The following is a 12631-nucleotide window of genomic DNA, read 5'->3' on the forward strand; positions in this document are numbered from 1 at the left end:
AACTGCTAAGTTGATTTTCTGGTGTTATCCTTCAATTTGGTTATAGACAAACTTTAAGCTTATCTTCTAGTCCAGTCTAGTATATGACTTGATTTCATTGGACTAGAAAGAGACTTCTTTAATGTAGGCCGATTTTAAATAACTATTACGTTTTTTATTTTATTTTTCTTGTTAAAATAACTATTACATTTTTAAACAAAATGTTACTCTTTTTATTACGAGTGCTTTTTTTGAGTTGATAAGACGATCCTACCATGACTAAAAACTACACTAAGATCACATCAAATCAAAATCAAAATAATCAACATAATAACACTATAATTAAAACATAACTAAACACTACACATTATAATCAACCTAAGGTTGTTTGTTACTTGATATAAGCTACTGTGTGGCTTGCCTAGTTGGCAAAAGCAACGCCGATTTTTTTGGGGTTATGGAGCGTGGGTGAGTTTTAAAAGAGAGTAGCAATGCCTCGTGAGTGATTGTAATCGGGCAAAATTTGATTTTTTATGTTTTTTATTAATTGTTTTTAATGAAATTATTTTTTATTCTCATTTAATCCAATTATCAATCAAATACATCAACATCACACTTCTCACATACACTTCATCTCATACCACCATAATATAATATATTTAACTCACATTGCTCTGTCGTCAAAAAAAAAAAAAAAAAAAAAAAAAAAAACCACACTCACACCCACACCCACACCCACACCATGTATCATAACAAATAGTCTAAACAAATAATGTACAAATATTTTTTTTGACAAAAAAACAAAACTTAATAACAATGAACGGATTTGAAAATTAACAATTACAACCGAAACAATAGATATTTCAAAACCTAGTCAAAACAAACGGCAAATAAACAATAACGTAAATCACAAATTCTACCAACATGACGGAACACAAATGATTAGGAAGTAATACAAGCCTAACATGACGAAACACAAATGATTAGGAAGTAAAACAAGTCTAACAAGCTAACTACGAATGCATATGTAATAGTTGCAGGGATAAGCATATAAAAAAACACAATCAACAACGTCAGCGGTCGAAAAAGGATCGATCGCTGCCGTAACAATAACAACAAAAAAACCATATGACGCAAAGCAACCCTAATGATTCAAAGTGTCATGGGTCCTGCTTTCATTTTTTCTCAGCCGCACATATGGCTAAGAGGCCATAAGTACTCCACGGTTAAAGAAAAATACTTCATGGCGAATAATAATACATGTTGTGTTATAGTTATTTATTTATTATTTATTTTAAATGCCCTCTAAAGAAAATCGTGTATAAATTACATGATAACTTATGTGCTTAACGAAATTTCACTGAAATAAAATAAAACACGCACGCATACGAAAGGCACAAATGAACAACATAACAACCACTAGATAAATTTTTATTTATTTATTTTCTATGGCCATATTATCCACACCCTCAACCACCATCACCACCACCACCACTCAACACCATCTCTCTAAACTCCACCACCACCATTCAACCCTTTCCTCCATTACTTTTCCAGCCAACAACCAACAATTTTCACTCACACATATCTCAAAATCCAAATTGAGGACTAATGTTTCTTTCTTTACAGATTTTTTGAACAAACCCAAAAATGCTGAGTCCATCAAACAAGAGCTTCTTGAGGCGATTGTTCCTCTTGATCGTGGGGCTGAAGCTTCCCTTGAAGATCAACAAATAATTGAGCAGGTTGTTCATTCTTTTATAACACCTATATTTACAGATTTTTGTTTTATTTTTATAGTATAATAATAATAATAACTTGTTTTGTTGTTAGAACTGAATAGTAATAATATAGAATCTTGAAAGCATAAAGTGTCAAAGGGACAAACTTTTAACGCCAAAAAAAGGAATGAAATGTTGAAGTTTGCAAAAAGTTTTATGCCAAATCATGTTGAATGATATAAACTGTTAAAAGATATGAACTTGGTGCTAAATTTGTAAAATTTAAAGGAAATTGCTCATGGGTCAACCCAACTCCACACATTTTGATCCATTATCTTACATATTTTGAAAAGTTATGTAATTGATATTTATGTAAAGCCTGTATGGATGAATTAGTGGACTATTGGAAATATATATCATGAAAGTTCCTTAATCATACAATGTGTTGTATTTGTTTCTTGCTCGGACCTAAATTGTTTGCTGATTTAGATAGTTCGAAAACTTGAAGCAGCAAATTCAACGAAAGAGCCGCTTAAGTCTCCCTTACTTGACGGAAAATGGGAACTCATATACACCACTTCACAATCGATTCTACAAACTAAGGTCTGTATATTGTAATTATATCTTCAACACATTTTATAATCTTTTAGAATGTTTATCGACACTGTGTCTTTTTAACAGAGACCCAAGCTACTTAGGTCACGTGTAAATTATCAAGCGATCAATGCCGACACACTAAGAGCTCAAAATATGGAATCATTTCCAACTTTTAACCAGGTATCTTCTTAATATGCACAACTGATCTAAACTTTATTGTGTAACCATTTTTAGTGTAAAGATGAAAATGAGATTATTTTCAATGGGATTATGTATCCGTAGGTGACAGCAGACCTAACACCAGTGAGCGCCAAAAAGGTAGCGGTGAAATTCGACTATTTCAAGATTTTTGGATTGGTAAGATGATTTATATATTCGATGCAAAATGTTGATTACCTGATCATGTCCTTAACAGAAGTCTAATTACAACTTTTCATTCATGTTTTAAAGATACCTGTTAAAGCGCCAGATACAGCTCGAGGTTCACTGGAAATAACATACTTGGATGAAGAATTGAGGTGAAAGTCAAACACATACACTTTTATGTGTTATGTTAGCTTCGTACTCACACGTTATTAACATGTTGTGCAGGGTATCAAGAGGCAATAAGGGAAACCTGTTTGTGTTAAGGATGATTGATCCTTCTTATCGTGTTCCCTTGTGATGCAACTGCAAAAACAACGGTCTTGTGAGAAGATACACGCCTTTTTTTTAACATCCTCAATAGCGAAACAACTTTCAATTCGCTTAAGCCAGGCTTCAACTCCTGATAATCTGGATTGTATTATATTATAGTACCATACAGTAATTTGTATACGTTGGTCAAACCTTCACAATGTCCTAGTTATCGAGGATTATATAAATAACGACAAGTTTTGAAGCAAAAAGTACAGTCGCGTGATCACAAAAGCCCTCTATTATAGGCATATGTCCCGTGTGCTTTCTACAAAATAAAAAAAAAATGTCATTGCCAAGTGATTTTGTAGTTCAGCATTATCATAATAATAATGATGGTTATTTTACAAAGAATAGTCACCGCTTTCAACCAGCCATTGGCATCTCTATCAGCTAATTGCTTCATTAATTGTGTCATTGTCTTAGTGAAATATCAAATATTCCTGATTCATAAAGTCAGCGAGTAACATTAATATAAGTAGTGGTTAACAGAAGTAACAAATGTCAAGTCAAAGCAAATGGCATCATCAAAACATATGACTTGCTAAATTTGTTAATATTTCTACAATTTTTCTTTGACTTTCTGTTTACAGACCAAGTACTTTTAAAAGCTTCAAGCTTGACTGCAACCTTTTCTACATAAGAGGAATTAGATTAGCAGCAGCCTGCAGTAAACGTAGTAGCAGAGTTTCATAATAAAATATCCGAAAAAAGTACAGATAAAATTTAACAACGGCATTAGAAGTAATAAATAATTAATACGCTAACAACGATTTGTGTGTATCACTATGGGTGATGGGTGTTACCGTGTTAATAGCAGATGAGGTGAAATCAGTACTACTCAGTTTATTACTCGTACTATATGGATTTCAGTTTTGAGCCGTTTTACAATTATTCAAAGTATAGGGGGTCAAGTATAGTTTTGCGTTTTTCTGACATAATTACAAAACTCATCCCTGAATTTATTCTAAATTGCTCTCTTCATTTCTAAACTTTTTTTTTTGCCCCCCCTCCCCTCTCCCTCTTGAATAGGTAATTTTTCTTTGCATAGATCATCCCTCCGTTAAAAATCGCTAAATTCTTCAGTTAAGTCAATATACCAGGTATGAGGATATTTTCGTCATTTTACCTATCTTCATCCTTCTAACCAAAAAATCAAATCTGAAATCAAACTTATTTTTCTCGACTACTTCTTAGCTTCAATCTCCATCTCCAAATCGAAACATAAAACCTTAATCAATTTAGGCTTTAAATTCCGGCAAGGAAGCATCAACGATGTCAAGCCATTTAGAATAAAATTAGTGACCGACTGTTGAAGGTGCGAGATTCATGTCTTTTTTTTAGTACTTCGATTTGATTTCTTAAAACGAGGTTCATCAACTGAATGTAGTAGTAAAAAGCTACAAACATAGTTTAAATTAATCTGATTGAGTGTTAGTTTTATGGATTTACAGGTTCCTAATTGACTGAAAGCTTGAAGTGGTCGAATTTGTCAATAATTTGTACATTCAGGTGATTTGTATGAGATAATTATTTATTTTAATTGTTGATTTTGTTTTGGGTTGATGCATAAAACGAATGGAAGGTGTGCACACCATGTGTTTGATATAATTCATGTATGAGTAATTTAGCTAATTCATTTTTTGACCTAAGAATGAAGCTGCTTCAGTTGTTGTTGAAGGATTTATCATACCACATGGATTTAGTTTTCTAATTAATGGATTGAATCTGAGATTCAAGATGGTTGATAATTGTATATTGTCCTTTTTCTGGCAGCTAGGAGTAATGAAAGTGTTAAACTTTCAGTCCCTTATAATCTTCTCTGCAGTTCTACGTGTGTTCTTAATTGTATATGGAGAATGGCAGGATACTCATATGGAGGTTAGGTATACAGATGTCGATTACCTTGTTTTTTCAGATGCTGCGGCTTTAGTAGTATCTGGAAAATCGCCTTACAAAAGATCCACATACCGTTACTCTCCTTTGATTGCGTATCTTCTTGCACCAAATTCCTTTATTCATCGGTCTTGGGGGAAGTTCCTTTTCTCCGCTTCAGGTAAACACTTAATTTTACGTACATGATTTTTTATTTGTGAGAGAAAAGCACATACTTTTCCTCTTCAAAATGCACTTTGAATATTCTCCTTAGAGGTGACAATATGTGTGCAGGGGTTGTTATGTAAACCACTGGTTCGGTTTGAAACATGTTTTATGTAAGGGCTCGGTTAGGTTGACCCGAAACTTGTTTCTCACACCTGATATTATCCTTTTAATCCAGACTTATATTATCTATATTTATAATGCAGACTTACTTGTTGGATACTTTATCCGTACAATTCTGAAGCTTCGTGGAGTGCCTGAAAATCTGAGCATATACTCTGTAATTGTATGGCTTTTCAATCCATTTACTTTCACCATTGGAACACGTGGCAACTGTGAACCCGTCGTTTGTGCCATTCTTTTGTGGATCATTGTTTGTCTCATGAGAGGTACGGCCTGTATTCTCGTTAAAATCTTCCACATGTATTTCTATTCACTTGTTAATTGCATGCTAATAAGTCTACCCATTATGAATCAAGTTGGGTTATACTCTATTTCAAATGGGTCAAATGGGTAAAGTTATAAAACAAAACTGAAAAAACGGGTCTAATGTGTTACCAGAAGTCACTCATCGAATATCGACCGTTTCAACGTTTTTAATTAATTAATCCAAGAAAGGTGTATACTTGTACTTTTGAGAAGTTTATGTAATCATACAATATATATGAATATGAATATTATCTCTTTTTTAAATGAAAATATGGGTGTTGGCTATACATATTCGATATGTTTCCATTTTCAGGTAATATTTTTCAAGGAGCCGTTTGGTACGGTCTTGTTGTTCATATGAGAATCTACCCTATTATTTATGCCCTCCCTATCATCCTAATTCTTGATCCATACCATTTCCAACCTGGTAAAACGCCATCCATCACAAATTGGAATTTAAGAGAATCCAAATTAGGTACTAATTCAGGCACCAACAAACATAACTTTCTAAACCGATTGCTTGTTCTCTTCTTAAGCATGTTTTCCAGATCAAGAATCTTATTTGGGCTAATTTCAGCAACCGTATTCTTCTTTTTCACTGGATTATTCTTCTATTTATATGAATGGGAGTTCTTGCATGAAGCCCTGTTGTACCACTTAACTCGCACAGATCCCAGACACAATTTTTCCATTTACTTCTATCACATTTATCTCAATTATGAACGCGAGCTCACAATTTTAGAAAAACTCATCTCATTTCTACCTCAGTTAATAGTGCAGCTGGTGTTAATTTCCCGTTTTGCACAAGATTTCCCTTTCTGCTTCTTTGTACAGACAGTAGCTTTTGTAGCATTCAACAAGGTTAGTTACTACTATAGGTGAAACCTTTTATTTTTGTAACATTTCATTTGATGACATAAATATGCGCCATTTTTCAGGTGATAACAGCCCAGTACTTTGTATGGTTTTTTTGTCTGTTGCCACTAATACTCCCATGGAGTAAAATGAAGCTCAAATGGGAAGGGATTTTAGGCGTTTTGTTATGGATTGGAGCCCAAACTCATTGGCTATTTTGGGGTTATATGCTTGAATTTAAAGGCAGGCAAGTCTTTTTACAACTTTGGGCAGCAAGTTTATTGTTCTTTGCTGCTAATACATATGTGATGATCACCATCATTCTCCGGCACACGTATTCTCCGGTTTTTAAACATGTAGTCCCTTCACGCTCTCAGAAAACTGAGTGAGTAAAATGCAAAGATGGATGTGTTTATGTAATTTTACCTTTTAGTTTAAATAGACCTGGGCTATACAACTAGTTTTTGACCATGGTTTTAGTGCAAATTTGACTTGATGACGATTCAGATGATTGTTGTAAAGTGACACGTTAGTCAGATGAATATTGTGCGATGCATACTTTCTTCTTTAGCCTGATATTTTTGTTTCTAATGTACAGATAATTAGGATGGATTTCATTAGTGATCCACAAAGTATCGTGTTAGATTTTTAAACAGGGCCTAAAATGTTGCTAACATACCTCCAAGTTTCCAACACAAAATATTACGGTAATAATTAGTTAGGTTCTAGATAGCTTATGCACTAATAAGAAAGATACAATCGTACCGCGAGAAGCAGAATAGTAATGATATTAACTTTTTATAAGCTCGGTATACAAATATCGTTAAGTAGACTAACGAAAACATAATCTCGGCCAAAATAAAACAATACAAAAACTTGGCATTTAGTGGTATTCGTAATAAACAGATAAGAGTACCACAATCTTAATTGGAAAAAGTTAAAACCTGGGATATACAATAATGCGATGTTTAACAAACAAGCATAATTATTGAAACAGCAACCCGTAACACATACGGTACGTGGTATCAAAATTGCACAAAAATAAATAAATAAATAAACTTGTTATCTGATTTTTAATGCTGGATGTTAAAAAACCCCGAACCAGTAACATATGTGCTTGCAAGTTGCAACTTCATATTGATGTAATTCAGATTCAAGAATGTTTTTGACTCATGAACTTCAAAAACATAAACAGGTCCAGGGAATCAGTAGATTACAGACATAAAATTTAGTCAACCCTGTGGTCAACAACTGAAACTTTAAATTAAATTAAGAAACAAAATAAATAAGTGACTGCAGTCTTCTTCTGTCATGGCTTCAAGTAGGAGCTGTGCATACATTTGTTGACAGATGAACAGGGATGCATAGAAACCACCAAAACTAACTTAATTAAAACGACAATTTTAACATCTTCCTGATTCCCTTTTCTAAATTTACTCTGTACACCTATACTTGACCTCGGTTGACTACTCGATTCCTTCTTCGCCTTCCCGATCTTCCCAATAAAACCCTACCCTGTCGTCGCAAACGGTTAGCCAATGACATCCCATTGTTATCGTCACCATTACCATCACCATCATCATCATCATCATGATCATCATCATCATCACTAACACGACCACCAACATCATTACGTCTTCTCATCCCTCCAAAAGTAAAACCACCCGTGTTTCCACTTGGACCAAATGCACGAAACAAAAGAAGCATATGGACTAAACTTGTTTCGAACCGATCATCATTGTTCCTTTCTATGGCATAATCACCAAACACCATCGAACCAGGCAATGAGGACGTGATTATGCTAAACACGTCATCCCGCTCGCGTTCACGCACAAGCCGTCTCCATCTCTGTTCTTGATCGGGGTCCACTTCACGTGGCTTACCGAAAGGATGCTCGGATCTCACATGTTTCTTCATCTCTTTGTATCCACCAACAAACGAACAGTCGTTATGCATGCACATTCTATTTTTAGCATTAAGATATTTTCGAGCCGATTCCACCACGGTCCACCCTTTGACTTGACCTCTACAAAGGGGGCACGAAAGCCCGGACCCACCTCCACATTTCTCAACAGGCCAACCAGAAATTTGGTCAGTGTTTGTTTGCAGAGACTGGGAGTGATGTGGTGATGATGTCACTTTTGTGCAAGCATTTTTGTACTGGTCAAGGCAATTGGAATAGTGAGAACTGGTTCCGCACATATACGGGCGACAACCTTTATCGTGAGATGAACATAAGAGAAGAACAGCATTATGAGGATACTCCATGCAGACAGAACATGTTATATCTTCCCAATCTTTTGTATGCATCACAATTGAGGATTTATGTTCATTTGGGTCCTTTGACTTGTGTTGACAAGTCAGCATTGAGTATGGGGTCATTCTGCATTGACGTGAAACACTTCTACATCTTCCTCTAGTACCTTTGGCCATTTTGATAATAAACCTAGCATGAATAGACACAGTAATACATCGTAAGACTTCAGATAATAAAAGACAGTGAGATATTGTATATTTTTAAGATACAGAAGTGGCAAAATGGAGTGATTGTGCGGATTTGGACGATAAGTCAAAACCTAAAAGAAGTGATTAATCAGTGTTGCATACCAAACCGCACAGGACTGGTTTGTTTTGGTACACAATACACCTAGCTATTCATTTATTAAATTTATATATAAGAGATAGTAAATGTGAATAAATAACTATGTTAGTACAATTTTCAATCTAAGTTACTATGAAAAAACAAGTTGTGAGGTTTTGATACATCTACATACACTTCGGATCACGTTGACCCCATTTAACCAATTTAAACAATTTCCTTTTCAGTAATATTCTTTACCTTAAACCATTTGACCCGCTAGAATAAAACACATCCATTTGACCCGCTAGAATAAAACACATTACCCAAATTCCCCATTTTCAATATTCTCATTGGTATTAATTTCTCTCAATTCTATATGCTTCAAAAGTCATATCATATACATATATTAATATATTATAATGAATGAACCTGCTACTACTATTACCAAAAACAGATCATGTCATAACACAAGCATCAGAGAATAATGAACAAGTTATGCACAGGTCTACCAGGCTATGAAAAGGATCTTGTTCACAAATTTTGTTCATTACACACACGAGACAATCAGCTCTAATTCAGGTCATACACTCCATCTTAATTTTACTAAAGAAATATAAACTTATCATCTAACAGATTAATTAGTACAACTTTTAAACAGCAAAAACGCAACCAACACAAACCATTTCCTAAATACAGCCTAGTTTATATGGACAAGAAAATTTTGATTTTAGGATAACCATAAAGCCAATAACTTTAACTAAATTAAGGTGGAACATCATCTAAAGAGAAAATTTTCACCTGGAAAGTAAAAGAAAAACAGCAAAAAAGTAAATAAAACCCTAGGTGCATTAACTTCGAATGAAGTGAAATATCGAAACCAAATTATGCATAAACCAACCATAGAGCTTGAAACCAATATATTATACGGAGTACCAGATATATCACAAAAACATACAATACAAATAAGCATAGAAAAGAACGAATAAACATACAAATACGATATTTTAGCATCAAAAGTGAGTATCTTTGAAATCTATTTAACCCTGATTTAAGTTTTAAAGACACACACCTGAAAATGAGAAATATGAGTACGCCTAGGGTTTCTTCGTTTTTAAGAATATGGAGAAATATGAGGAAGTGTACGGAGATCGAGTAATTTGAGTGAGTGAATATAGATAGTAATCTTCGGAAACGATGATGCAAATATTCGATAGTCACGTAGCAATATCAAGCGAAAAAAAAAAAAAAAATTAAAACAAAAAACTTTTAACCATCCAGATAATATATTGGGTCAAAAATATTTAGAAGATTTTTTTTTTTTCTTTCTTTTTTTTTTTTTTTTTGCTAAAATAAAGATAAAGTAAAGATTACTATTAAAAAAGGAACTTCATCGAAAGATTTCAGGAACCTTAATCGAGACATAAGAAAAGGCAACCCGCGAGAAGGCTCGAGAAAAGTAAGAAGTATAATAAACTAACTCAACTGAAACCTAAACGGATCCCAAACAAAAGTTACAACTAACACTAACGAGATCAACAAGATAAACATCTAAACCCAACACAATAAACACAGGCAAGATACAAAAAGCATAAGCAAAAAAACACAAAACAAATAACCTAGGTTGGCTTAATCGACTTAGAAAAACCTTTGCGATTCCTTTGATCCGGCCGATTTGTAATCCCATCGACTTTATCAATATGAACGCCCTTACCTATCCAAGAATTGAGAGAATAAGTTAGAACGTTGGAGGAGGAACTTCCGACGAGAGTGCATTCGCAAGGTGAAATTTTTCCGCGATCCACCAAATCTTGAATAAAACCTTTCTTGCTATCACGACCTGATATCGTCTTGATCCTTATCCTATGAAACGAAACTCTTCTTGTTAGACTCTATCTTCTTTTTTAGATTTTACAATCCGCTTTTTATTTGGCCGAGACTTAGTCACACCATCACAAGTAGTAGCATTATTCACAATTAACATTAGTCACATCATCACTAACAGAAGGAATAACAACATGTGAATTAAAAACAGGCGCGGGTCGTTGGACCTTAAAAGTATTCAGGAGATAACAACATGTGAATTAAAAAAATATTCAAGAGAGAACCTTGTTAGTTTCATTGGAATTATTACTCTTTCTTTCCGTCTAACCTTAAAAGTAAAAACATTTGGTCTGTTTAGTGCAACAGCTCGTAGGAGCTTATGAGAGCTTATAAGAACTTGAGCTTATGATTTTAATAAACTCCAAGTCATAAGCTTCGTTTGGTAGACATAAAAAGTAAAGCTTATGAAAATTATATGCTCTTAAAAAATAAGCTACTCGTAGTTATAGATGCACAAAAACCGAATCCGGACCGGATCCGGATTTAAAAAAACCGGACAAAAAAAATCCGAATTTTTCCAAATCCGGATCCGGTTCCGGTACAGTTCTCGGGGTCGGTTTTTTTTCGGACTTTTTTTTCGGAATCGGATTTTTTTCGGATCTCGACCGGATTTTTTTCGGACTAAGATCTTTGTCGGATTTTGATTTTTACCGGTTATATTTTTACTGGTTCGATTTTTATAACTTTTGAACAACAATAATATAATCAATATAAACAAAATGTATAACGCTTAAACAACTATAAATAATATAATTATAATTTATAACGCTTAACACTATAAATAATATAAATAACAACATTTTTATCTAAATGATATAAATAACAATAACAATACATTTATTTGAACGATACAACTATAAGTATACAAAAGTTAATACATTATTCAAGCTTCGGCATGGCCATCACCCGATAATGTATTACGAGCAAAGTATGTCGAGCTTCGGCATTGCCATCACCCATTATACATTACTCGTCTTGCCTTCGTCGTTCGTAATATTGTTCACTTGCTTCAAATTCGGGGTCATCAACCGCAAATGTTCGTTGGTAATTTGCAATATATTCGTCCATATTAATGGGATCATATTCACCTTCCTCCACTTCGGTCTCGGTATTTCCCTCAGTTGATGAAGGTGATAATCCCGCTTCTATTTCTTCCATCTCTATAAAATCTTCAACGTCATTATCTAACGGACATTCTAATGACGTTTGATCTTTTATCCTATCTACCCCGTCCAAATAATCCTTCAAACATACGCATACTTCCACGACTTGGGGGGTAAGTCTTGACCTTCTTTCCGAAATAATTCGACCGCTAAGAAAAAATCCGATTCGGAAGCTACGGTTGAAGCTTGAACGGCTAATAAGTCACGAACCATAGCGGATATTATTGGATAGGTGTCTTCTTTTGTTTTCCACCAAGCCAAAACATCAAAGTTGTGAAATTGTTCGGGATTCATGTTTAGTGCAAAGTTTCCAATCTTGTAATTTCCCAACTCGCTTGTGGGTGCCGATGTACGGGCACGTTTCGAAGCGTCTTCACGTAATTGGTTAAAAAGACTAATATTAAGGTCTCGGGCCCTTCAAGAAGATGACCCGCTCTCAAATTGGTCAACAATTGGGTTTGCTTGTCGGCCATAAGTTGTTGCATAAATTGAAAATAATTGCTCAAAGGTGTTATTAAATTCGAATATTTGGTTGTTTATATAGTTGGGTTCGTCGTCTTCGGGACCATGAATACAATCCAAATTTTGATATATTGTTGTCATCAAAAGTTCCACCCCATTAAAATTGATTTTCGGGTCAAGTGCGGCCG

The 12631-nt window shown here is 34.3% G+C and overlaps 3 protein-coding genes across 4 annotated transcripts; 2 read left to right on the plus strand and 1 right to left on the minus strand.

The window, feature by feature from the left end:
- Positions 1 to 1326: 1326 nt before the first annotated feature.
- LOC139890843 (probable plastid-lipid-associated protein 4, chloroplastic) lies at positions 1327 to 3169 on the plus strand. The gene is made up of 6 exons (XM_071873769.1): positions 1327 to 1724; positions 2190 to 2303; positions 2382 to 2477; positions 2580 to 2654; positions 2748 to 2815; positions 2889 to 3169. The coding sequence occupies exons 1-6, from the start codon at positions 1428 to 1430 to the stop codon at positions 2959 to 2961; spliced, it is 723 nt and encodes a 240-aa protein (XP_071729870.1). The 5' UTR covers positions 1327 to 1427; the 3' UTR covers positions 2962 to 3169.
- Positions 3170 to 4174: 1005 nt separating this feature from the next.
- LOC139890846 (GPI mannosyltransferase 1-like) lies at positions 4175 to 6922 on the plus strand. The gene is made up of 6 exons (XM_071873772.1): positions 4175 to 4290; positions 4427 to 4484; positions 4749 to 5028; positions 5279 to 5461; positions 5815 to 6362; positions 6440 to 6922. The coding sequence occupies exons 3-6, from the start codon at positions 4758 to 4760 to the stop codon at positions 6743 to 6745; spliced, it is 1308 nt and encodes a 435-aa protein (XP_071729873.1). The 5' UTR covers positions 4175 to 4290; positions 4427 to 4484; positions 4749 to 4757; the 3' UTR covers positions 6746 to 6922.
- A 534-nt stretch (positions 6923 to 7456) lies between these two features.
- LOC139890847 (uncharacterized) lies at positions 7457 to 10108 on the minus strand. 2 transcript variants are annotated; one of them, XM_071873773.1, is made up of 2 exons: positions 10007 to 10108; positions 7457 to 8802 (listed from the first exon to the last, which is right to left on the minus strand). In XM_071873773.1, the coding sequence occupies exon 2, from the start codon at positions 8787 to 8789 to the stop codon at positions 7803 to 7805; it is 987 nt and encodes a 328-aa protein (XP_071729874.1). In that variant the 5' UTR covers positions 8790 to 8802; positions 10007 to 10108; the 3' UTR covers positions 7457 to 7802. The 2 variants fall into 2 exon arrangements, with proteins under 2 accessions (XP_071729874.1, XP_071729875.1); XM_071873774.1 differs by lacking the exon at positions 10007 to 10108 and adding an exon at positions 9930 to 9968.
- Between the last annotated feature and the right edge of the window lie 2523 nt (positions 10109 to 12631).

The sequence above is a fragment of the Rutidosis leptorrhynchoides genome, chromosome 2, assembly GCF_046630445.1.
Source record: "Rutidosis leptorrhynchoides isolate AG116_Rl617_1_P2 chromosome 2, CSIRO_AGI_Rlap_v1, whole genome shotgun sequence".
In the NCBI taxonomy this organism is placed as follows: Eukaryota; Viridiplantae; Streptophyta; class Magnoliopsida; order Asterales; family Asteraceae; genus Rutidosis; species Rutidosis leptorrhynchoides.

What these genes read in the sequence shown, in the direction of transcription:
- LOC139890843 (XM_071873769.1), top strand. Translation starts at nt 1,428, where the DNA reads ATGGCCATATTATCCACACCCTCAACCACCATCACCACCACCACCACT. An exon ending in ATCAACAAATAATTGAGCAG is followed by an intron (nt 1,725 to 2,189) that starts GTTGTTCATTCT and finishes TTGCTGATTTAG; the next exon opens with ATAGTTCGAAAACTTGAAGC. An exon ending in TACTTGGATGAAGAATTGAG is followed by an intron (nt 2,816 to 2,888) that starts GTGAAAGTCAAA and finishes CATGTTGTGCAG; the next exon opens with GGTATCAAGAGGCAATAAGG.
- LOC139890847 (XM_071873773.1), bottom strand. Translation starts at nt 8,789, where the DNA reads ATGGCCAAAGGTACTAGAGGAAGATGTAGAAGTGTTTCACGTCAATGC.
- LOC139890846 (XM_071873772.1), top strand. Translation starts at nt 4,758, where the DNA reads ATGAAAGTGTTAAACTTTCAGTCCCTTATAATCTTCTCTGCAGTTCTA. An exon ending in GTTCCTTTTCTCCGCTTCAG is followed by an intron (nt 5,029 to 5,278) that starts GTAAACACTTAA and finishes TTTATAATGCAG; the next exon opens with ACTTACTTGTTGGATACTTT. An exon ending in CATTGTTTGTCTCATGAGAG is followed by an intron (nt 5,462 to 5,814) that starts GTACGGCCTGTA and finishes TTCCATTTTCAG; the next exon opens with GTAATATTTTTCAAGGAGCC.